The 27,394-nt window shown below is 41.4% G+C and overlaps 1 protein-coding gene across 2 annotated transcripts in view; it reads left to right on the forward strand.

Moving 5' to 3' along the window:
- Positions 1 to 27,394, forward strand: part of chsy1 (chondroitin sulfate synthase 1) — a 73,400-nt gene that overhangs the window by 10,645 nt on the left and 35,361 nt on the right. For both annotated transcript variants that reach the window (XM_020623631.1, XM_020623630.1), the window contains one exon: positions 4,547 to 5,042. In XM_020623631.1, coding sequence (XP_020479287.1) covers positions 4,547 to 5,042 — 496 coding nt within the window. The remainder of the gene's footprint in view (positions 1 to 4,546; positions 5,043 to 27,394) is intronic.

Raw genomic sequence — 27,394 nt, forward strand, 5'->3', positions numbered from 1 at the left:
GCTTCTGGGAGATGCCGCCCTGTTGGCTCCCTCAAGCCAGGACCTCCAGCGTGCACTAGGGCGGTTTGCAGCCGAGTGTGAAACGGCTGGGATGAGAATCAGCACCTCCAAGTCCGAGGCTATGGTTCTCAGTCGGAAAAGGGTGGCTTGTTCCCTTCAGGTTGGTGGAGAGTTCCTTGCCTCTAGTTGAGGAGTTCAAGTATCTTGGGGTCTTGTTCATGAGTGAGAGAAGGATGGAACGGGAGATTGACAGGCGGATCGGTGCAGCTTCTGCAGTAATGCGGTCGATGTACCGGTCCGTCGTGGTGAAGAAGGAGCTGAGCTGTAAGGCGAAGCTCTCGATTTACTGATCAATCTACGTTCCGACTCTCACCTATGGTCATGAACTATGGGTCATGACCGGAAGGGCAAGATCCCGGATACAGGCGGCCGAAATGAGCTTTCTCCGCAGGGTGGCCGGGCGCACCCGTTAGAGATAGGGTGAGGAGCTCGTTCACCCGGGGGGAGCTCAGAGTAGAACCGCTGCGCCTCCACATCGAGAGGAGCCAGCTGAGGTGGCTCGGGCATCTGTTTCGGATGCCTCCTGGGCACCTTCCTAGGGAGGTGTTCCAGGGAACGCCTCAGCATTCTCCTGGAGGAAGTGTCTGGAGAGAGGGAAGTCTGGGCATCTTTGCTTAGACTGCTGGCCCCGCGACCCAGTTCTGGATAAGTGGAGGAAAATGGATGGATGTTTGTTTATAGCTGTTAGCATGTAGCCAAGCGCTGAGCTCGTGTTAGCATCCAGTTGTATGTAGATTGCTATGACAACCACAGGAGAGAACTCCCGTGGCAGATAGTGAGGTCTACATTTAACTGCCAGGTGCTCCAAATCCGGGCAGCAGTGACTTTCAACAATGGCAGTGTTTTTGCACCAGCTGTTTCTAGTGTAAACACATAGTCCACCCCTACGTGTCGTACCGGGGTCGCCATTCCTGTCGCCGCGGTGGCTAGCGCGGCTGGCTAACTCAATAGCTGTGTCTGGGACTCCTGAGTGTATCCAGGTCTCAGTGATTATCAGCGAGTGACCGTGATACTAAACAAAGTCGCAATTCATCCATTTTGTTGTTAAGAGGCCTGATTTTGGAAATGAAGAGACTGGGGAGCGGTGGTCTATCAGGATTCCTCCTTAACCGAGTGAGAGCGTTGCCCTGGCAGCCCCAGCTTCTGCTTATGCTCCCTCTGCTGCCTTCACCGCCTGCCACTCGGTATGATCATCCCAGCAGGCCCCGGTAATCTGGCCATTTCTGCTGGGATCTGGTGGCTATGTAGAGACTTATCGGGCAGTTGTTGTTGCATTTTGTAACAGGGATTCACGACTATACGTTTGATCTACCTGGGCAAAATTCTCGAAGTATGATCAGAACAACAACAAACAAAAAGTATCTCACGCGAGAGCTCTCTCTGTACCCGCCACCATCTTTTAAATCACTGAAAGCCCATAAAGGTATCAGTCAGTCTGTCACATTGCTGACATTTAAGCCCTTTTCAGTCAAGCACTGGAACCCTGGAATTCTCTAAACATTACCCGGAGGAGCTGGATGTGAGCATGCGGAGGTCCGGGTCTTAAGTAGACTTGACTGCGTCAGCTCCCTAGTACAACGTCCGCTTAATGTCCGAGTGAGTCAAAGGGACCCTATATAAGAAAAGCCACATATAGTCCATAGTATTCCAGAGCTTTGTAGAAAGGCGTTTAGCTGGGGAATGTAATAACAGAATCCTAGTTTGACTTGAATTACAGTGTTGTTTTTAGAAGTTAAGAGTTGTCCATCCATCCATCCATCCATCTTCATCCGCTTTATCCGAGACTGGGTCGTGGGGGCAGTAGTCTGAGCAGAGCCTCCCAGAGTTCCACCTCCTCTAGCTCCTCAGGAGGAACCCCAAGGCGTTCCCAGGCCAGCTGGGAGACATAGTCTCTGAAGTGTTTTTTGGGTCTGCCCTGAGGCCTTCTCCCAGAGGGACATGCCTGGAATACCTCCCTGAGGAGGCGTCCAGGGGGCATTCTAAACAGGTGCCTGAGCCACCTCAACTGGTTCCGCTCAACGTAGAGGAGCAGCGGCTCTACTGAGTTCCTCATGGGTGACTGAGCTCCCAGTCACCCATGACTGGGAGCAACTGTGAAGATTTCTTATAATTTACAATCATGCAGTCATGCTGAGAAAAGTTTGACTTAAAGGTTTATCAGTGAGAATCTTCAAGCACTGCTGCAGCCTTTCTCTGTTGTGACACCCTGTCCAATAAGGCAGTTGTTTAGAACTATGAAAACTATGATAATTGACAGTACAGGCACCCATGTCAGCATGTGCTGTCCTGCTTTCATCAGCTTTTATGGACTTTGTTTTGCATCACTTTCTAGCAGTTGTAGTGAGGAAAGTGAATTAGATCCAGTAGAAACATACTTCACTGACTTGACAGGACAGCACTGTAAGCTCCCATTCTTTATAAAAAATATTAATCGGTTGGTTTCAATGCCTCTAAAATTGTTGTTGGCATGATGAGTCAGACTCATAAAATGACTATTTGTTTTCTGTTCATTGGCTGACTGAAGAAGGTCATCTCTCATTGAAGACGTCTACTTCAGTACTTTGAAGTACAACCCTAACTCAGAAAAAGTTGGGACAGTATGTAAAATGCAAATTAAAAATCACAATAGTGATGTGTAAATCATCTGTGTCCTGTATTACATTGAAAACAACACAGCAGCACATTATTTGATGTGATACCTCATCAGTTGTATTCTCAGTATAATAAACACTCACTTCAATTCTGGTGATGACGTCATATTCATTGGTCGTTCGACATCTCAAACACTTTGCGCGCTCAGCTCAACTGGATAGCCAACTGGCTAGCTTACGTTTTTGACTAGTTTAGGCACATCTTCAACGTTCAGACAACCATCGTCGTCGTCGTGGGCAAATGCAAGTTTTCTGACAGCTGGTTGGAAGACCCAGTGTTTAAGGACTGGCTCAGGCCTGCAGTAGGGAATAACCGGCAGGCTTATTGTTCGGTTCAACATCAACTGGATGGGAGCTAACGCACTTCGGTCGCATATGCAACCCACTAAACAAAAATGGAATGCGCGGTCGGCGAGAGCAATTAATTCTACTACTCTCAACTTTCTGTGCTGCTGCACCACCACCACTGTCAACTAGTGCCACACAAGCCAACGTTATGGCTCCAGCAACTACGTCTGACCTCCGGGTGACAATGGGTGCCACACAAACACTGCGCGCGGAGGCTTTGTGGTGTCTAAACACTGCAGTTAAGCACCACTCATTGAACTTCAATGAAGGAATTGCGGAGCTGTTTAAAGAAATGTTTCCCGACTGACATCGCGAAGTCAATCACGTGTGGTAAAGACAAAACCGGGTATATCATCAGATTTTGATTAGCATTGTTCAAAAAACAGCTTGTCGATGGCATCAACAAGGCTGGACTATTCGTGTTGATGTTTGATGAGAGCCTCAGTCAGGTGTCAAAGAAAAAAACAGCTTGACATCCATGAGTTCATATTAGGCCTATAGCACAGGTTTATGTTAAAATCAAATGATAGCAGTTCACCAGTTCATATGGCAGATGCAGTTTGTAGCAGCGAATGCCAGCCAGTGTGCTGGAACTGTTTTCTTCATTGCACATTTTATGTTTTATTTTTATTCACGAAGTGAAATAAATGTGTGCAATATGTGATCAACATCAGTGAGTCTCTAAATCTATTCTGTTGTGTATAGTGTTATATATGTCAAAATCTGCTTCAACGTTAATACGGTCGCTGATTAACACTTGAAACTCAATGTCATGATGGTTTAAAAAAAACAAACCCTGAAGGTAGTAAAAAAGGTATTAAATTTAACTTAAGGATTACTGTATATACGTACCCTGGTAATACAGGACACAGATGATTTACACATCACTGTTTTTTTCAGGTTTAATTTTACATACTGTCCCAAATTTTTAAGATTTGTAGTTGTACTCAGAAGTTGTGTGTGGCTATTTGTTGTTTCCTGTGATGTATTAGGAGAATGTCAGTGTAAAATAAGGAAAATAGTTTTCCCCAGAGGATGGACCACTGATTTGAATTGCATTAATGTTTTTTGGTTTGGTTTGGTTTTTGCCCATTTCACATGGTTTGGACAGTTGTGTATGCAGGAACCCAAATTTGTATAAAGGAACCAGAATTTCTGTTCATGTCTCTATCCTTTTTCTGGTAATTCTTGCCTTTCAAACAGTGCAGCTGTCTACAGCAGCTGCTTCACAGATAATGTCACTTACATTTTAAGTATGTAGCTGTTAAGTCAAGCATATTTTTGCACTTTAAGCCTTTTTTCTCCTGACTTGTGTAACTGTAGTAATTGTGAATTGATATGTGAGAGCATGGAGCTCACAGCAAATCTGTGCCAGGATGGATTCAATGTGATACTGACGGAGGGCTGCAGCTGCTGCATTTGTTTTTTTTCTGACCTTTTTTTCTGCCTTCATCCATCTGTATGTGTGTGTGTGTGTTTGCTTACAGGACATGGGCACAGACAATTCCAGGTCACGTGGAGTTCTTCTCCAGTGATGACTCAGACACCTCCATACCCATTCCCATAGTGGCTCTGAAGAATGTGGATGACTCATACCCACCTCAGAAGAAGTCATTCATGATGCTCAAGTACATGCATGACCATTATCTGGACAAGTACGAGTGGTTTATGAGGGCTGATGATGATGTCTACATCAAAAGTGAGAAGCTGGAGAGCTTTCTGCGCAGCCTCAACAGTAGCGAGGCTATCTTCTTGGGCCAAACAGGCATGGGGGCCCGGGACGAGCTGGGGAAACTGGCTCTGGAGCCTGGAGAGAACTTTTGCATGGGGGGGCCAGGGGTCATCATGAGCCGTGAGGTCCTCAAGAGGATGGTGCCCCACATCCGAAAGTGTCTGCAGGAGATGTACACCACCCATGAAGATGTGGAGGTGGGCCGGTGTGTCAGGAGGTTTGCCGGGGTCCAGTGTGTCTGGTCTTATGAGGTAAAATGTTTTGTTTATTTTTTCCCCCTTATTTAATTTTTACATAATTGACTCCAAAACACACACAAAAGCATGCTGGGAAAGCTACTTTGAAAGCATAACTTTGCAAGCTACCAAGTACTTCATACTGGGAGATGTTGAACTACAGCACAGCTACACTAGAGAGAAATCTCATTTTCTTAACTAAAACTACTTATAAATAGTATTTTTTTTTTTTTTTTTTTTTTTTTTTTTAAAAAAAGAATTTCAAAGATCAAATTACCAGTGTACAAAAAGTCACATACCAGCAAAAAATGCCACTAAGTTAAGTTTATTACCTGATACTTGAACATGTCCTAAGTAAACAATCCCATCTGGGCTAAGAAACGTTATATGTAGTAATCTGTGTGTCTATGGGTACATTGCAAACAGGAACTGCTAACTTGGCATATTTTAATGGCACGGGGGGGTCAATCTTCTTGACACTGAAGATTTGCAGTGTGTGTTTCAGTTAATATCAGTGCTCACAGTGGACTGGTATGTGCAGGTATAAGCAGTGCCAGCACTTCTGGATTTTACTCTTTGGTGTACAGGCGCAGTGCGGATTGAAAAGAGGTAACGCCTAACACGATGTTACATGCACCTAAAGTAATGCAAGCTGCCTCACGTCAACGGCACAGAAGCTATTTTACAAGGCTGCTTTACTCGATTCACAGTTCCAGGTGTGTGATGTGATGATGTGCGTCTGTTCTGTTCATGATTTGTTGTTGTTTATGCCATATTTGTACAGTACATGTAAAAAGAAACCCCTTATGGGAAAAAGTATTTTTTTTAATGGGTCACAGACACTTGTCCGTTCTAATCAGCCTGGCATTTTAATCTTGTCGGTTAACAGTTAATGGTCAGTTAATGAGTGTCAGCTATTGGTCAGAAAAAAAACTGAAAATGTGCATCCCAAATAGTGAATAATAAAGGATTTTGTACTACTTGTGGCTACTGAGCTTAATCAGGAGGTACAGTGAACTGCAGTCATCCTGCAGCTTCGGACAATGACTTGGGTTGGCTATCGCTGATACTGGTTATCAATAACAATATTAATTGATACTCATATTGATAGTTTATTTAATTCCTAAAATTAAAAAAATCTTAAAGAATGACAGTAACATAAAATGTTAACATCTTGCCAATGTTGTCAGTTTTGTTGTTAACTAGTTGGTGTTAGTCTTGGGAAGGTGACAGTGGTGCGGTGGGTAGAGCAGTAATCTCCCAACCGGAAGGTTGGTGGTTCAAATCTTGGTGCCTACAGTCCACATGTCAAAGTGTCCTTGGGCAAGACACTGAAAACCCCCCCGTTGGTTAGAGCCATTGGTTGAGTTGGCACCACAGATGGCTGCCTCGGTTCTGTACTGGAAACAAATTCCTTGTAAAAAGTGCAGCTGAGGAGTGAGGGGCAAGGAGAAGGGAGTGTGTCCTGTGTGCTACATAATGGAGGGTTGAGGCTACAGAGAACACAGAATCTTTAATTCCCTCTCAACCATGTCAGTGCCTAAGCCATCTGGAAATCTGGGGAAAACCCTGCCCTGTGAGGATTTTCTTAAGCAAGTAGACTCCAAAACTACACTACCTATTACCATAGTATGCTCTCTAAACTAGTGATGCACCGAAATGAAAATTATGGGCCAAAACTGAAACCGAAAATTTAGGATGCACTTGGCCGAAAACCGAAACGAAACCAAACATGGCTTCTTTTAAAAACTTCAAATTTTTAAAACATGCTTATCAAACCTGTTGTCGAAAAGTTCTTTGGCACTGTACCTCCTCTTGATATTTTCGCAGAACAAATGTTGCACATTGCAACTTTGGTGTCCTCACCTGAAACTTCAAAATGCTTCCATACCGCTGACATGCTTTGTCGTTGATGGGGAGACGCATGATATAACGGCTCCAGTGTGAGTGAAACCTAACCTGTGCTGTGTGAGGATGGGCGGGGCGGGGCATTTTCTGCATGTTTTTTCTTTATTATTTTTATTCTGGCCCAAAATAAAAATGGCCTTTTCGGCCGAAAATTTTCTGTGGCCAAAAGTTCGGTGCACCCCTACTCTAAACACTTGTAACCTGCTGAGTGATAAGTCCCTGGGTGTCAAGCTTTGACTTTTGACCTTACTCACTTTACAGAATAGCATTTCAAGGGCTGGTACATTGTGTCCTGTCTGCAGTGTTGTGCGATGTTTGCACAGTAAGGTTTTATTTTGCTAGTGACACACAGGTATTATTTTTAAGTGGTCAGATTGTTTACACATGAATCACTTAAAGCACACAATACTCACTGACTCACAGACACTAATATTCAATTCAGACCAGTTTGTATAAAGTATATTGTCAGTCAAGTGTGGAAATGGCCTAAATTGGCATGTGTCCAGTTCAAACTGTACAGTAAATATGCTGTGCTAGGGAAAAAGATGTAAACTGTTCCAAGCCTAACAACCATTGTTCCAGATTAAGTCCCTCATTTACATTATTTATTATAAAAAGCCTCTGTCTAATATCTTGTTTCAGTAGTTCACAAAGTGTCCATAACTTACCATCAGAGCTCTGCTACTTATTCGCTGAGATTATGTCTGAATAAGAGCTTCAGTGATCCTTATTTATAACCTGCTTCTTTTAGCCATTGGTTGAGTTATCGTTAGTGTAATCTGTTCGCTCAGTAAATGCATCAACTACATAACTACACTATAAATCCAAACTTTCCGACTGACAAACAGTGATAGAAATTTAAACACAAAGTAAACAGTTTATTTTACTTCTTTAAATTGGTATTCATCGGGTTTCTTAATCACTTTTTACTCATGATTATATCTTAATCAGTCTCATTTATATGGCAGAGCAGTTGAACAGTTACTTTGTGGTTTAAGGGAAATAACACAAGCCATTTCTAACTTTACCCACGTCTGTAGAGCTGGAGTGTTACAGATGCTACAGTAGTAAGCAAGTGCATAACAACCAGTTTAATGGCTATACAACTAGAACCTGATGCTAGACATTGATAATTACCTGTATAGCTACTGCGTGACAGTGGAGTTTCCCCCTACAGAAACTCCTGTCTGTATAAGGCAGCACAGTCCAACAGCAGAACAGACCACAGTCTCTAAAATGACCACACACAGCGGCTCTACTGCAGGACCGTAGATTAGACTGGTTTAGTTTTAGACTGGCGTTCCTAATTAGCTGACCACTGACAGCCAGTCACAATATAGGCTCAGTAATGACTGTAAAATCTAGGCTATAGATAATGGGCACTGAGACAAGTCACTATTCAGTCTCCTTCTGACTGCAGATAGACAGCCAGAAATACCTCTTCCCTCCAATGAGATGAAGAGGCAAGACAAATGTGAGGGGTGGGGGTGAGAGGATAAGAGATGAATGCGTCTGTGTTTGTGTGAGTCACAGAGTTCGCACGACCTCTGACCACTTCTTTAACAGTGGCTTCCTGGCCCTCTTGGAGGAGGACAGCCATTTTGCTGCTACTTGGCTGGGGTCCTGAAGTCCTCAGTAGTGGAGATGGAGGCTGTAGTGTTCTTGATTCACTGTGGTTCAGAGAACCTCTACTGATACAGAGCTGAGGAGACTGGCATCACAAGGAGGATTTCAGCCAAATGTAGGAAGTTCTGAAATAAAAATAACCAAGTAAAACTCCTTATTGATTCAATAGAGTTGATTGGTAGATTCTGAAGAATGTTTAATTATACTATATATACCTTTAAAATCTGAACAATGTGGCTCATTGATGAGATGTGTCTGCCACAGTCCTAGGTAAGATTTGTCTGTAAATGTGGTCCTGATCAGAGATTTCAGCTGCTGCCATTCCTGGTGGACCTGTTCAGTCTGGCATCCACCACTTTGCCAATACAGGGAGATAGACTGGGGGTGGGTGGGGTGGATGTGGGGGTTGTACAGAGAACAGTTAGACATAAGAAGCATAACATAAAGGGAACATTTAGACATGAGAAATGTGAGAAACACAACATTTGATCTTGGTAGTACCTCTCTTTAGATTCATACTCAAATGAGAATTTGCTGCATTGCCATATCATCTCAATGTCTGAGGAGTTCACCTATAATGTTGCAGAAGGGACTGAAGTTCTGCACTCCCATAACAGATCACCTGGACTCTCTGGCAATGTGTCGTGGTTGAATATTTTGAAACGGTAAACTACACCTTCTCCTGAATCACTCAGCACACAGCTGAAGCATGACCATTTTGCATTGTTTTGTTAGATGCGTCTGTGTCCCCCTGACCATGCCAGACGCGCAGCGGCGTCTTGAGTTGTCAGTGCCAGGTGGAACTTTATTTCAGATGAAATCAGAAATCATTTCTGACTTTTGTAAGAGAGTGATATCTGCTCCTCTTTTTGTTTAGTTTATTTTATTTTTTAAATAGCATAATCAAGGGCCTGAACTTGGAGATGGGGAGTTCCTCCGTAGTGATACAAGATGCCCCATGCATTTTGGCCTTTACTTCATGGAGAGCAACTATGCCAGAGGATGGAGATGTGAAGTACTATGTTATCACATTTAAATGGGAAGACTGCCCATTTTGATTTTGTCTCTGCACCATGTATATGGTAAATGGACTGTATTTATATAGCGCATTTCCACAGTGTGTTACACTGGCCAAAGCGCTTTACAGAGATGATACACCATTCACCCAGAACATTCACACACCGATGACGACAGCTGCCACACAACGGCGCTAATCAAGCCACCGGGAGCAATTCGGGGTTCAGTGTCTTGCTCAGGGACACTTAGGCATGCGGGGAGACCGGGAGTCGAACCACCAACTTGCTGGTCAGGAGACGACTGCCCTACCTCGTGAGCCACAGCCACCCCACCCATGTATAGAATAGACGTTTGTCATGTTCACTGAATGTTAACCAAAGGAAATCCCTTTTCCGCTCCGAGTTGTATTTGTGTGCCTTCCCCTTTCTTTTTTGTCCTTAAAGAAAGCAAAGAAACACTGGTCAGTGCTACATCAGGTCCTGTGTCCTCCTCCTCATGGGCCTGTTTTGATCAGTTTTTATCAAGTACCTGAAAATACCACTTTCAAGTCACGGGTAGTTCAACTTGCTATGAAAATGGTGCCAATATGGGGGAATTGTGGGAAATGGTGTTGGACTCTAGGCAGGCACAGAATCATATGATGGACTACAACTACCACGTACATTAGCGATGTGCCATTGATCAGTGTCACACGTGCATACACACACATGCACACACATATAATGCGGCTCTCTCTTATTGCATTGGTGCGATAAAATTATTTGTGGCAATGACCAATTTTCTTATAGCACATGCGACATACATGTCGCAGTGTATAGCCCTGAAAATGCCAACTCCTTGTGTCCCAGGTGCTAGCTTTATTGTCCCTGTGACAACGGGACAGTGTTAATTTTGAGCCCTGCTCTGCCTGCTTTGGAGATGAGTTCCAGGAACTAAATTTTGGCACCCCTAAAGAGGTAATGCTAAAATCAAGTTCCAGATACTCTTAGGGGTGGTCACAGAGCTGTCCCCTGCATCAATGTTGTCACATCTTGAGTATTAAGATTCATTTATAGTTCTGTGTTAAATGTGGTGTAGGAAACATGTAGCCTCACCACTTATGCCGTAGCCTGATGTGCGCCTCTCCAGAAATGTAACTGCACATCGTGGTGACATAGATGACAACTGTGATTGGTTGCATCACATTTCCCCATTCATGTCTCTCAGTGGCCAGACGAGCACTGAAAATCCTCCTCATTCTGCCTCAACTGGTCCATTGGTCATACAGGCCATCTCCTCCAAGGTCTTCTCTCTTATCTGTGTTGCAGTAATTTAAGTAAAAGTAACTGCTGTTCAGTTTTAACTCCAACATCACTTTCAGCTACCGTTGTTAGTAAGTGGCGAAGAAACGCATCACAGCGGCATGGAAAACCCTACTGCTAACTAGCCTGTTGTTGGTGGTGTAATTGCAGGGCGACAGTCACACCAGCGCACAAGTATAAATGCTCACTTGCGTAGCCTACTGCGTAGGCTCTGCGTAGATTTAATGCAGAACCATAAATCAAGCACAGTGTGTGAACATTCGCGTATACAGTGAGTTGACCATGGGCAAAGCATTGAGGATGTCACCTTTCTGCAAGGCTGTGTTCTGCTTGTTCTAAGGCTGTTTAAACTAACTGCTCATACAGCCTCCATTACAGGCAGAATGATTGACAAGCATTATGTCCTTTGACTCCCCTGCTCTCTGCTCAGATGCATCGAGAGTCCTGCTCTTCTGTAAACAGTGCATGACATAGGAAACAGACCACATTAGCCCTTCAAATTCCGCAGGATTATGGGTATGAAAAGCTTCATGTTAAAGTTTAAATTACAGTGGAGGCTGACTGTGAAATTTATTGAGCTGTAGTTCCGTTGTGTTATATTTTCAACAGGTGGTTGAGCTGGTTACACGGTGTCTGCTGGGTTTATGGCGTTCAGTCATTGTTGAGACTTGTGTGAGTGTTGTCATTCATGGCCACTAGAAAAGTTAAGAACATACCACTAACAAACTCGGCCCACAACTGTGGCCCCATGGTGGAACAGATATACAGTAAGAAAGAAATCCACCAGTCTTGTTATCAGAGGAGAGTGTGCTTTTGTGTGTACACACTAACCAGCCTGATCTCTGATGTGTCTGGACATCGCTTTGGTGCTGTAGCTTTGTGAATTTCCCTGTTATGGAACTAATAAAGGTTTATCTTATTATATCTGACAGGGCTGTGCCATATATGTGTTGCTAAGATGACTGGTGTTCATATGAATTGGATTGCTCTGAAATTATTCCATTACACAATCATGTGGATGTTTTTATTAAATGATATGTAATGTGGACTGTATGAGGTGGCAGGAGATCTGATCTGTGATTTGTAAACGGTGTCTTTGTCATGTGACACGAGGAAATTTAGCGATAGTGGTACATGATTCACATTTTTTATGTCCTTTAATGCAGACTTCAAGGTGTCTCCTTTATCCTTTTGACTAAAGTTTAAATTTTAGATGGATCGCAGTGTTCTCTGACATGGAGCTCAGTACGGTGCACCACAAGTTTCATCACAAAATCACATAGGGCTGCATGATTATGGCAAAAATCAGAATCATGATTATTGTGGTCAATATGGAGCTTATGATTATTTAACATGATTACTCATTGATTTTGGAAACATTATGCATTTACTGTACTTAAAAAGAAAACTGTCTTTTAACAGTGGGTTATTTGAACTTGATTTTGAAGAACAGGTTAAGTATTCCATCTATCTAACTGTGATTGACAGTTCAGAGGAAATTACCAATGACTACAATATAAATCCATCATGAGATGTTAAAGGTATAGTTAGCAGTTGCAATTCATTACACATTTTGTCAAATTCAGCATATTTTTTTTCTTGCATTGCTGGCCTTCCAGTTAGTGTGCTCCACAAGCCCCAGATGGTTGTGCTCTGGTCCCTTGCTCTGTAATAGGCTAGAAAAAGATTGGAGATGGGACTGGCTGATTTCAGCCAATCGACACAAGAAGTGCTCTTGCTTATGCACAGCATGAGGGTGTGGAGGGGTGTTTAGGCTGTGTGCAATAGAATTTGAAAATTCGCAGCATCACTGCACAGCCTAAAATGAGAAAGAGCTGAAAAAAAATACTGCTTCCAGTTACAGTATACACAGCTTAACAGAGGACGAGAAAGACGGAATAAAAAGTGAATAAGAACCGCTATAATCAGGCAGGTGTGGAGACTGCTGTAGACAGAGTTGCTTTGTAGAGGTATAGAAAGACCCCTGGAATTTTAAAGTGATGTGGCTGCTTTTTTTGCTGTACAGGTTGGTAAATTCTTTGCTTTGTTCCACTGAAAATTGTTATGGTTAGTAAATTACATTATCTGTGTCATATTAACCTGTTTGCTAAATCAAATTTTCCAGGGAGAATGACCAGCATTGTTGGTTTGCAAATATATGTCATTATTCTAACTTTAGTTATAGCAGCTTGAGATAACTGTGAGAGAATAACGGTGGAGTCTGTATCTGGTTAGCCACATTTGGTGTCCTAGTTGCTAGTATCATTGCCATGGTAATGAGCATTCATGAATTCTAAGTAGTGTGGTTATAAAATCCCTAACTGAAATGAGTTGTGGATTTGTATACGTACGGATCAAAATGTGAACACTCTTGGCCAGAATCGGTGATTATACCTTTAAATTGATGACCTTTTGTCATAGCTTTGGACTGTATTTTACCCTTGTCAGCACATGCCTCTAATAGATATAACATTCCTAGCTTGTCACATCACTTGTATGAAGAAGTCTAATGTTGTCTACACCAAAAGCATTGCATGTGGCAGTGTTGTAGTACTTGAGTCCAGGACTCAGATTCGAGTCCGACTTGAGTACAGATTTTCAGGACTTGTGACTCAACTCAGACTGCATTCAGACTTGATATCTTTCTCTTTTCCTTTTTTTTCAATAGGCTATAATAACTTGACATAAGATATTGATATTAAGACCTGTTCATTTGCACCATGTTGTATCCATGGTATCACTTCCTTTAAGCCTACACTCCACCTTTTTATAAATGATTTTTATGTATCAAATTACCAAGCAATATGGTGAGGCTCCTGTAACCAAATATTTTCTATAATTGACAGAAGTTTTTTCTTTATTAATGCTGGAAAAATGTGAAGGCTGCCCTTCATTTTGGCAGGGTGATCTACACTAACTTAACATTAGGTGATAGGCTACTGAAACATTCCAAGTGGTTGCTATGGCATTGATAAATGAGGTGAAAAAAGAGGAGCTGATGCTGTGGATGAAGGACGACTGAGGCCTACTCAGTGGGAGCCAACAGCCCATTGAAGAGCCATGGACTGGAGGCAACGGAGCACATCTGTGAGCACAGCGGATCACAGAGGGGTGCAGGTGGAGCATACGCAGCGGATTCCCACTGGTGAAGTGAGTGCATCAGGATCGGGAAGCCTCATGTTCAGAGGAACTTTGAATCTCTTCTAGAGATAAATGTTTCCCATCTTAAAAACTCTGGCTGAAGAGGAGCTGGCAAGTCCAGTCTCCAGTGCAACAGCAGAGCAGGTTCAGCTTTCAGATCAGAATCTTAAGGGCCGTGAGAAACTTAGTGACAGTCGCCTCTGCAGCAGGATACAGCAGGTCAGCGGAGTTCAATTCAGTTGTAAATGGGTTGTTCATATTTTGATGGTAATTGTCTAATTTAAAAAAAATCACATTGTTCATATTTGCTCGTTTACACACACTGGCCACAGTGTTTTTAACTAGCTCCGCTGTCACTGAGGGAAAAATCTTCATGTGGTGTTGACATGACAAGTGGCTGCACATTAGCTTGTTCTGTTTATTAATTATTTAAAATATAAAATGAAAATGAACGAGAAATGCTTTTAAATGTCTTATTAAAAAATGAAAATTAAATTGAGGGGTAATAATAAATCATGATGGAATTTTTCAGGCCCTGTCAAAATGATGGACAATGAGAAGGTCTAGCATGACCTCTGCAGTACACTGCTAGAAAGTGTGGAATATCGAATGGTGAGAGCTGTGTCAGTTGTGTTTAATGTGGAGCTTGATGACTGGGATTAAAGTTATAAACAGGACACATACTTGAACCTGCATGGAGAGATGGTATCCTGTGCTGCTGATTTAAATTTCTTTCTCTCTGGATGGAGTTTGGTGACTTCAGCCTCCTCCTCTCTGCCATTTGTCTGCTGCATGTGTAAATGTGGTGCCTGCTGCAGAGTCTGACAGGCAGCCAGTGAAGAAAGGTGTGCACGCACTGCCTTTTTCTCTTCAATACCGGTAATAAGCAAATGTACATGGTATAATAACTGTCAGTTTTCATACAATGGTATACTGTGAAACCAGCATAGTGCTGCAGCCCTAGTATTGACAAGCAATATTGTTAACCCTGAGTAGCAGAATTTTGTAATAAATGTAGAGTAATCTGTCATTTCCTCTCTGCTGTCAATCACAAGTAGGTAGGTAGAATACTTAATTAGTTCTTCAGTGGAATTATAAACACAAAACCCACTATTTAAAAACAAGTTTTTTTTTTTTTTTTTTTTTAAGTTCAGTAAATGCACAGTTTCCAGAATCAATGAGTAATAATTGTGACCACTGAAAATGGATGGTTATCATACCACAAACATTTGCTTATTAGCGGTATCAAACTGAAAATACAGTGCACGCACACCTTTCTTCCTTTGACTAGTTGTCAGACTCTGCAACGGGCACCACACACATACATGCAGTGGGCAAATGGCAGAGAGAAGGAGACTGATAATTACTAATCTGTATCCACTGAAAAAGAAATAACCAGCAGCACAGGATTACTTTGGATAGTCCAAAAACGAGCACCTTTAAGAACACCAGCCCTGTGTGCAGATGAAAGTATATGTGCAGTTTATTTCTTAAATCCCAGGGCACCACTAAGAAATGTTACCAGTGTAAACACTATTTTCTGTCTCTTTTCTTGCTGCCCTATAAAAGCACATTCAGAGCCAATCACATTACATTACACATTAATGACTGTAATTGGTGTAGTCTTGGGCAGCTGTGGCTCAGGAGGTCAGCACCTAACTGTAGGCTTGGTGGTTCTATCCCAGGTTTTTCCCATCCACATCTCGAAGTGTCCTTGGGCAAGACGCCAAAATCCAAGTTGCCCCCAGTGATATCACCTGTATGCTAGTGTGTGAATGGGCTAAAATGCTTCCATGCATAGAAGAGCAGGTTATAAGACCATTTACCATGAGAACTTTGTGACTTAGAGGGCATAGTCATATAGAAAAAAAAAGTGTGATAAAGCCTGTGTCAGGGTGTATATTGATACACTGAGTAGGACAGTAACCCATCAGTGCTATCTCATAGTAGATTTTCGTTTCAATTTTTTGTTTTTAATTTAAACATTTTTCAGGTTTCAGTGTTTTAGCTGGTGAGAACCCAGATTTCTACATCATTCTTGCTTATGATAGTCTAATCCACAGGAAATCTGCCACCCACACTCATGAGCAATGCCTCAACATGCTCTCATCTGGGTGTTTCTCAGCCCAACACCCTCCCTAGGCCCTGTCTTTCTCAGTAGAGTTCTGACATGTGAGAAGCCACTGGTTCTTCTAGTATTTTTCTCCATTGTAATTTGCAGTTGGTTTATTTTTTGGTTTGTTTTTTGTCAGTTATCCCCAACATAGTAACAATGTATCCAAAGGACTCCTATAAGAGTACTACTGATTGTGCTCCGTTTGTGGACTTCAGTTCAGCATTTAACACCTTGTAGCCTTATGTTCTTTTGAAAATACTTAAACAGATGAATATTAACCCACTAATAATTACATGGTACCATTCATTTCTGACTAACAATACATTGGTGTAAATGGGACTGGTGCCCCTCAGGGCTGTGTGAGTTCCCCAGTCCTGTTCACATTATACACTAATGACTATATTATATCTACAACAAACTGTCCAGGAGTGTCCAAGTGGAAAAAGGTTGCACTCTGTTTCAATGGTGGTTACACTTTCTTCACAGATTGAGGCCTGTTGGCATTAGCCAGAATGTCTTGCTTCACTTCTACCATGCTGTAGTTGAGAGTCTAATGCAATATGGCATCTCAGCTTGGTTTGGTAACCTTATGCTGCGTTTCCACTATTGGAACCTAACAAGCGTTACACCCTGTAACTCCCTTAACCATCCCCAAGCATAGCCTCCGGGGCTGACGCGGACCATCCTGCTTTGTTTTTACACTGTATTCTCTGTGGATCTGTGTTTAGAGGAGGGAGGGGCTGCTCCTCTCTCACACACTCACTCAGATGTGTGTTTACACACGGTGCTTATAATGCTAATGTTTGAGGAGTGGTACTTGCTTTTAGTACTACCTCCTGAGGGGTGCTGAAATTTAGCTCGCAGAATGCATCTCCAAAGTAGGTGCATTGTAGTGGAAACAACCGCAGAACCCATAATGAGTGTTACACAGCATGTTTCAATAGGGTCCTATAATGGAAAAACCCTTTCAGTGTATGGCTAAAGGCCCTGCTAATGAGGCTAACACAAAGAGCCAGGAAAATCATTGGATGCAGACAAAACACTACACTTCAGTTTGCTGTTGATGATACAATTATGAGACCAGCTGGAAAAAAAATCACTTCTGATCCATCCATGTTCTTCATTTGGAGTGTCGGCTTCTTACTTCAGGCAGAAGTTTTAAAGTACATCTGCAGTGGCAAACCTGCAGCTGGCCCACTCACTGTACGCTGCTGCATATGCTCTCGTGCTGCCAAAAACAGCACCATTGTGCTCTCGCTTTGCTTCCTCTTTCTTCATGACTATTCGCTTTCCATTTTCTATCTCAATTCAGTGTGTACATAACAATTTGCCAGTCTTTTACTGCCAGCTGTACATGGTTTCATATTTAACCTGATAAATATGTTGTCTGGGTTGCTTCCCCTCAAATCTTAGAAAAATATGTTCAGAATCATCTGTAATAGCAGTGTTTGAACATACAAGGAATTTGACTCAGGTGCAAAGGCTCTCAATGTGTTTGTAAAGCAACAGGAATGGAAAATATAATAAATCAAAATAAAACAAACTGTAAAAATGAAAAACTGTCTGCATTCAACCTTGAAGTGTTAATACAGGCAGATGCAAATAACTGACACGTCTGTGGGGTTTCTTCTAGGGATGCACCGAAATGAAAATTCTTGGCCGAAACTGAAAACCGAAAATGAGGAAACCAAGGCCGAAAACCAAAACACCGAAAGAAATTATGCCAATTACAGTATTAGTACCACCATTGCATTTATGGCTATGACTGTGTTAGTACACAGTCATAGCCATAAATGCCTTGACTTTACTAAAATAAAGGCATTGCAATTGCATAAATTAATATTAAAGTTTCAAAGAATAAATCAATTACAAATTATGCAAATATTTATTTAGCACATTGCAACAATGCACAGTATAAAATAAAATTCAAACTAAAATCTACAAGAAAGTGCATTCAGAACAAGTGCAACTGCTTAAAGATACAATATTTTCTCTGTAGGCTTTCAACATAATAGTGTATCAAAACAAAGACTGCCATAGCCCATGTTAACTGTAGAACTTTAACAACAACAAGTGCACCAAGAATTGCAGATGTGCAAAGTGGATGCACCCCCTCTTGAAATTTCGCCATTACAGTACATGTTTTGCAAATTGCTGTCCGTGGGTCTTTCTCAGATATACTGAAATACGTCCACACCGCAGACATGTTGCTTCAGACAAGCACATGCAGGTCGCGGTTTGTTTGCGTCATCACAACGTTTCGGCCGTATTGTTTCGGCGATACAAGCATTTAGGCCGAAAACCGAAAATGCACTTTTGGGCCATTTTCGGCCGAAACTTTTCGGTGGCCGAATATTCAGTGCATCCCTAGTTTCTTCCTCATTGCAGTGCAACAGAGTAACTCATGTTAAACAATGGAAAAATACAAAGCTCAAACTGAATGTTTATGATTGTGGTGCTGATTTCCAAGTTTTGCCTATCTTTTATCTATTTTACTTACTAATTTATTTTTGCTAGAGCGATGTTACATATTCTGTCCATCTCAGATTTGAAATTTATTGAACAGATAGCCCCTTGAGATGTAGCATCTCATTTTTACATGGATGCCTCTGGTGGCTTTCATGTACTTTTCCATGATTAATTAATGCTATCAGGCTGAATCAGTGGTGTTGGCATAAAGTGAGAGCTGAAGGAAATAACCAGTTCCACCACCCAATCAGACTGACTGTCTAATCATGATGCTGTACTTGCAAATGGATTTGAAACTGGCTTAATTTAAAAAAAGGTTTATTTAATGTTTAGGCCCAAACAGCTTGTCCTGGTGACCTGGCAGGAGTTTGCATGATGAAGCATACAAAATTAATACACTGTACCTAGAACATAGTACACGTACTGAGCTGTAGTCCAGTACACCAGGTAAATCACACTTCCTTCTCCCAGCTTTCATGTGTATGATCCAGTGTTGGTTTTCTAAAGTATGGAGGTTCATACTGACTGATGATTAAAAAGTTACCTTTAACTAATTAGCAGCAGCCAGTGGTACATAGATGAATCCCAGTAGTTTGTAGTTTATTAGTACTGTAAGTATGACCCTGGCAGCTGCCATTGTTGAATCATGGCTTAAGATGGTAGGCCAGCTTCTTTATGACCAATTTTGGACAAGTTCCTGAGATCATGACGATCATGCAAATGACGAGTGAGTTGAACAGGTTCTTTACAAACCTGTTCCCATTTCCCTGACTAATCATGGATTAAAACATAAATCTCAAACTGATGTCAGATCATTTACTACAGTTTCATCAAAGTGTGTTGTGTCTGTGACAAACCTACTGCCGTCTTTACGGCATCCACAGACACTTAAAGTCTTAAAGGTTATTAAACCCACAAATCTTAAAATGAGGCCTTAATTAGCATTAAAATGTCTTAAATCCTGAGAGAGATATAAAGTACTGCTTCTGCCAAACTCCGTTGGTAGGCAATGCTCCTGGATTGATTTATAGCCCTGGAATAAGTCACCCTTCCGAGTCTTATCCCCACCCACATTTGACAACCCTAATTTCATACTTCAAATGATTTTGCACATCCACGTTACTTTTCTACAATGGAACATTTTATTATAGTTTTTATAACAGTATTATTAGATTTTATTTGGGTGGGAATATTACAGAAGGCCATCTATAAACCATAAAGTCTTCTTTGTAAAACATCACCCTCAGACACTAGGCATGACAGTTCAAAGGGGTTTTATGAGGACAGGCCAAATGGCTACAGACATAGGCTGTTAGGTGAAGAGATCATTGTTTTTCTCTGTCTCTTAAGACATAGGGTTTAGTTGATCACCAACAGTTTAGTTAGATGGAAAAAAAAATCTTTTCTAACATAGGCAGAACTCTTGCTTCACAGGCATAACAGGTTAGGTGAATTATTTAATGTGTCAGACTAATAATTAAGGAGAATTAATTCAGTTACATACTGTATAGGCCAAAAGTCAGTGAAACAGTGTCGCCTGTTCAGTTTAAATTCTAATCTCACACTGTCTGCTAACTTCTTATAAAGATAGCAAAGTAAAAAGAAATACAGTTTGATATAATTCAAGCTAAACAGCAGTAAATAGCACCTGCTTTATATATTAATGTTCAGTTTTTGTTGATTTAGTGTCCACTCAGTGTATGATCATTTATGAGACTGGAGCTACTTTGTGGTTGTGGGCTGTCCTATGGAAAGGTGTTTTCTTCACAAACACTATCAAAATCATCACTGCTGTGCAAAATAATTAGATTATATCATTAAAATTGCAGGCCTTTAAATTTAGTTATGTGCAAGTATTTCTGTTCTGTGTATACTGTAAATCATCATAGTTAGTTCTTGTAAAGTTTGACAAAGCTTGTATGTGATGGTGTGTCTCCACATGGTTTTGATGGGCCAGTCTGAGTGAAGAGTATTATATTTGAAATATAAATAGGAAATTCTTTAAAAAAAAAAAAAAAATTAATAAGTCAGAGCAGGCAACATTCAGGTAGCAGTTTTTCATTTTTGCCCAGTGCTGATCACGGTTTTTCTGACAAAAATAAAAATGGCAGGTCATGTCAGCTGTCTCAAGTTAATTCCATGACTAATTTGATACTGCTGTCAAAATGGATAAAATGTTATCAAACTCCGATCTTATTTTCAAATCACTAAAATAAACAACTAGGACTGTGCAGTTTGAAACGGGATGCATTCATGCAGCATAATACACGCTGGTCCTTTGTGAGGTCCCAAAAATGTCCTATGTTTCAAAATTCATTAGTAATCTCCAAGTTGTCATTTTACCACTACACATTGTGTAAAGTGTATTTTAATGTTAACGTTTAAAAAAGAGCTGCATTAATATATTAATATTTAATAACTGTACCCCCAAATAAATAAATAATCTGTTCCTGGCAAATTTGACTTTTCATGAGATTAACACATAATCCATCCATCCATCTATTATCTATACTGCTTATCCTAACGAGGGTCACAGGCGAGCTGGAGCCCAGGTGACACTGGGCGAAAGCACGGGATCCACCCTGGACAGGTCGCCAGTCTATCGCAGGGCTGACAGGTAGCCAAACAACCACACACACTCACTCCTATGGGCAATTTAGAATTGCCCGTCAACCGAAGCTGCATATCTTTGGACTGTGGGAGGAAGCACATTATAATAACAAAGAATTTTATATTGTAATGTTTGCAGCAAACATTACAGGCATCGCAATTTATCTAGAAACAATCTGTGTGACAAGCTCAATTGTTGGATACTTTAGGTATTTTGTTATTGAAAATTGGTCATGAATTTCTTTCAAAGTCTTAAAAAATATTAAATCTAATTGGCAAAAACCTGCAAAAGTGTGAGAAAACTGGGATATGCTGTTATTGTGCCATTGTGTTTGTGCTGATTGGTGTGGTGTGGCACTTGACATCAATTTGAATGAGTCTATATGTATATCAGGTCAGCTTATAAACTGAATACCTGATGAAGTCGTAATGTCGAAACATTGTTGGTGTAGCAGTTTTTGGAGCATTAAATTAGTGTGCGGGCTACAGTCTTTTTACTTCACTAGTATTGCATGATGGCCTGTGCACCTGATAGTCTTTTTTGAGGAGTTGCATGCACTTTTCTCAACATATTTATTGAGAAACATGTAGATACCCAGTTCTTAGCAGCTCCTGTCAGTGCTGCCTAATGTATACATATTTGATACCAGCACAGATTGTTTGTTCCTTAATTCACCAATTAACTTTCAACCCGTATCATCAGGACATGTGCCCGGTATTTTTTATTTATCACGGCTACTGAGCTGCATTTTTGTGGGCTAATTATTATGCGTGGATGCAAGTGTCAGATCAGATTCCCAAGGACCGGCTGGAGCACATGAGCACAATGCTGGTCACTGTGTGGAAAGCTGATATGAGAGGTGAGGGGAGGAGACGGAGTCTGCTGAACTGAATGAGCAATGGAGGTGCTACTCAATGACTTTAACAAGTTTTATTCTGATTATGTGTTGACTCTCACAGCGCTTGGTTTAGAAAGAGCAAAACCTAAAAGTTACTTCAAATTTGACTCAAAAAGGAATCAAACTCGAGGTAATAGCACTACACTTTATAGCTCCGCTTGTGCCATCCATTCTGTTTCTATATCCTGCTGTTAGTCTAGGACAGGGGTTTTAAAAGTGTGGGGAGGTGAGCCCCCCAAGAATTTCCTTTATCATCACTAATGGTGTAGTCTACTGTATGTTCCACTCAGCCATGATGATGGCTTTCAACAACAGATGTATACATCTTTTAGGCAAACACAATTCCACTGTGACTATTACACATTGATCTCTTAAAAAATAAAATACATTAAAATAAAAGGAGTCTGTATAGTGTTTCCCACATTCAGACCTAAACCATGGGCTACTCTTACCTAAAATGATTTACCAATTAATCCTCCACACTCCAGTCACAAAATGAAAGCAGACAACACCCTTACTAAAATAGCCTCAGTTCAACAAAATTCCACATTGTGTTGCAGCAGTTATCTAAAAAAAAAAAAAAAACACTCAGCAGCTGAGAGGGAGAGCAGGGAGGTCTGTCTTATGTGAGTTGTCCAAAGAAAATGACCCCATGTTTGATCGTTTATTGAAGAAGCAAACCATCATCTTGCAAGTCAGTTATAATGTGGAACATGGGCAAAAATCCTTATGACCTAGCAGTCAACAGAAAAGATGGCTCCCATTTCTTCTCCCTCTCACACTGAAGTGCCAAACAACAAACAAGGTGATATTAATTTATCTGTTCTCTACTGCAGCGCCCCGGTGGCACACACACACACACACACACACACACACACACACACCATTAGTAGTGATGAGCATAAAACCAAAAAACCTTCTTGGCTCCTACACAGTTTAAGGCCTATTTGTGCAGTTTTACTCAGGTCAAATCATTTCTGAACACATCAAACTCAGTCACCACCAAACCTAATCATCCCTGTGCACCATGTACAGCGCTGCTTTTCACATCACTGGCTCTGCATCGTGTGTCTTCCATTTACTTGCCTTAGCTGTGTCTAACACAACGTGATATGGTGCTAAATGTCTGTTACTCTGTTCTGTCACTGTGAATCCTCTAGTTTCTTATCAAAAACTCCCGTCTTAATCACCAAACTTGTTTACATAGTCTCATACTGTCATTAGCTAGCACCACTTTGTAAATAACACTGTGGCAGTGGAGCCTCATCAAGACCCATCCATGAAAGTCCAAACCTTAAATAATCATTGTCATACTTGCTTCATTTCCTGCTCGCCCCAGTCTCCTCTCTCACTGAAGTACTACATATCGATGCACTTTCCCCCACACAGCCTGTTTACATTATTTCTTCTGGTTTATCTTTTCTCACACTGCACCTCCACTGAAATCCTCTAGTGTCCCTCAGGGGAGGCGCACCTCAAAACAAATGGTTTAGGAAAACACAGCTCTTCATTCATTGAAGAATTAATGTTATGAAGTGGGGACATGTCAGCATTTATCAGGCTAATGTTTAGGGCTGCCTCATAATAGTGGATCATTAGTCGAGAAACCTGTCACTCGACTGAGGCTCTTCTAGTTTTTATTTCATTATATTGTTTTGTCAGCCAGTGTGCATTACAATAGAAGACAGCCCCAGCTGGTAGATTGTCATCTTCTCCTCATTTTGGTGCCAAGCAGCAATTTGCTCAATGCTTCCCCTGTGGTCGGGGGGAATTCCCACTTCACCATTGACACTGTCTGATACGTGGATGTACTGTACATTAAAGCCGGATCTATTTAGCAAATTGCAGGAGAAAAAGACAACAAAACCCACCTGGACCAGCCACATAAAGGTGAGAGTTGTACTTGATTAGAAGCGTTTGCAAACATTGTGGTCTACTTTTACCAGAGGAAAGTCTGTCATGACGATGTGGCTGGTTTTGCACAGCCTAATGTTGTGTGCATCTGGTTTGTTTACCCATCTCTGTTAAAGTGAAATGCACAGTCATTTACGACTGTTTCTGTGACATGCATCTATCAGGACAGGACTAGGAAGCTAACAAAAATATGGAAGTAAAACATTTCACTTAAGCACCATAAATAAGAGGAATCGTTCGCAGTGCAAGCTGGTGCACATCAAACGCACAGTAACAATATATATACATTAATTACAACTGGAACAGAAGAACCTGTAGCAAAAGACCTCACTCTAAAATAACAAACACTCATTCTGATTATTCCATCCTGTCCTGATTGCCATGACACAGCGTAGCCTGTGATAGGTGGGCAATACTGAAGCTTCAAAACTTGTTCCACTCATGTAATGCACTATACACACTGCATAAAACAGCCTTTAAAAAAAAGTATTAATCTCATTGGTGAAGGGAGCAGTAGTGCAGTGATCTTCTGGTAAAGAATTCACACACAAAGCTCACTGCCACAGAACAGAGAGGAAAATCTGAACAGCCTAATAACTACATGGGCATTTGATGACAGGATGAGAAAAAAAAATCTCTCATGATCTACACTTCAGCAGAATAAGGAGGACAGTATTCTCCAGCAGATGATCTCATAGCTTTTGGAAACTGATGAAAACTTGTAGAGCAAGTTAACACATACATGATGAATAAAACTCACATAGCGTCTGCCTAATTAAAAAAAAAGAAAAAAAAAGGCACTAAGCCATCTGAAAACCTAGAAAAAACTCTAAATAGTACATTTAGTAAGTTACACGTATGAACAGCATGCTAGGTACAGATCGCTAGCCCTGTAACTTGTTAACAAACGGGACAGTGAGACCGGAGGTGCACTCCCTTGTGTCCAGGAGAGGAGCTGTTTCTGCAATTTGGATGTTTATGGTGTCAGTTGTTGTAAAAAAAGACTCAAGGACTATATATTGCAAAGTTTGTTGACACAGTGCTGCCACTGCTGGCAACACTGGACACAGTAAATACAAATACAAATATTTGTATGAATTAAAAAATTGACATTCTGATTAACATTTGGGTCAGCAGGCTATAATGGTTCCCGTTTTCATATTTTAAGGCCTTGTTCTGACAGTAGAATAAGCTACAGCTAAGATACAAAATTTTGGTCATATTTCCCAGCACCAGTTAGCAACCAAGTTATTGTTTTGTTGAACAATATTAACACGACTGAATTGTTATAGCCCGGTATCGGTGAGCGTCTTTTAATCCTCACATGTGGCCCAATGTCTATTGTCCTGGTGTGAATTAGGGTGGAAATGTTTCGGCAGAGATCTCAAAACAGAGTTGTAGATAGATGACAAGATGTGTCTTAGTCCATTTAGCAAGGGGTGTTCTATTTGGACAAAAATAGCTTCCTTGACTCCTCTCTCAAACCAGCGATCTGGACTTCACTGTCCTCGAAAGAACGTTGGTGAAACTAGACAGCTGCTGCACAAATGCATGGCCCAAAACAGGAGGGCCAACCCCAGTCGACCAGAGTCAACAGTCCACCTCCACCTGTAGGACAAAGGACATTCTTTCAAGGACAGTGAAGTCCAGATCTTCTCCAGAGAACACCGCTGGTCAGTCGTTAGGGGACATTGTTGGCCATCGAAGAACTGAAACACCACCCAGGGGGATAAATATATCCTGCTCACCACCAGTCGAACAGAACTGATGAAGCCTCTTGGATGAAAGGTGAAACGTCGTCTACCTAAAACCAAGTCAAGTTGATTTTTTTCTACATTTTTTCAGCATACTATGACCTGGATGGCCGAGAATCTACACGGACATGTTTTTTGATGACAGTATTATTTAATAGAGAGAGAGAGAGCACTACACAGTCTTGCCACTGTAAATGCTTTGGATCCTTAATATGTTTGCAGAGCACATTTTTAAAACTAGCTCTCAAAGACTATCGCTCAGCCCCTACCTTGACCTCCTTTGTCTTCCAGCACTGTCACTCGGCTTTCTGGCAGGAGAATTATGCACTTGCTAGAATAACAGTCACATCAATTGCAGCCATTTCACTTGAAAGGTGGTCACAATTCTGACCTGACTGCATGTTTGGAATCGTGCATCAGGAATTATGTCATAGAGAGCATGTTGTCACAATTTTCAAGGTGAGGACCCAATTGCAGACATACAACACTAGAGAGCAGGGAGAACTTAGACTTTATTCACATTACAGTAGACAGTAACTGAATGACATACAAAAGACAAGACAAAACTGTAAGCAGCTTAATCAATGCTCAACCTGACAGCAAAAACCAAAACAGGGCGGGGCTAGGGAGCAGTCAATATGTGCGTACTCCCCATTTCCTCTCATGGTCAACGAACTGTGACAGTGTTGTCTTTTGAATTCACAAGCCAAGATTTTAAATGTACAATAAAATTGAAAATAAAGGTAAAATTCTTACCAAATATTAGTTGTAACTTGTATAGTTATAGTTATAACTACATTTTTATAGTCAGTTCTTTGGGTGGCGCTTCTACCACCAAGTACAACTCCGATATGTTAAAATACAGCATATTATTTGTACTGTAGAAACACGCTCTCAAAAACACCGACCTACTGTATCTCCAGATTCAGATGTAAGAAAAAAGGCAGAAGGTTATGAAAGTGGCTGTGAATATTTCGTTTCATGGTCAGGTTGTCAAATGGGTGCTGGGAGGAATCTGAAGTGACCTCAGATAGTTTCCTAAGCCTGCATGTGTCACTGTTGACATCTGGACAAAATCAAAGCAAATCAAATTTTATTTGTATAGCGCCAAATCACAACAAAAGTCATCTCAGTACATTTTACAGAGTAAGGTCTAGACCTTACTCTTATCACTATTATTACAGAGGGAAAACCCAACAAATCCCCCTTCAGCAAGCACTTGGCGACAGTGGGGAGGAAAAACTCCCTTTAACGAAAGAAATCTCTGACAGACCCCGGCTCTTGGTGGGCAGCCTTCTGCCTCAACCGGTTGGGGTGAGTGGATAGAAGAGAGACAAAAGGAGAAAAGCAACAGGACACAACAAACAATGAAACACTGGTCAGGTTGATGTGGCCAGTGACTGCTCATCAGAAACATAGAGCTCCAGGGCCAGGGCTACGTGCAGAAAGGTACAGGGAGAAAGAGAGGACACACTATGGGAGAGAGGAAACACAAAGTTAGTAATGTGTAATGGTGGCATATAGAAGCATAGGGAGAGAGGAAAGGAGAGGAGAGGGGAGGGGAGGAGAGAAACTCAGAGCATCATGGGGCCCCCCAGCAGCCTAGGCCTAT

Source organism: Monopterus albus, unplaced genomic scaffold, assembly GCF_001952655.1.
Source record: "Monopterus albus unplaced genomic scaffold, M_albus_1.0 scaffold306.1, whole genome shotgun sequence".
NCBI classification, from domain to species: Eukaryota; Metazoa; Chordata; class Actinopteri; order Synbranchiformes; family Synbranchidae; genus Monopterus; species Monopterus albus.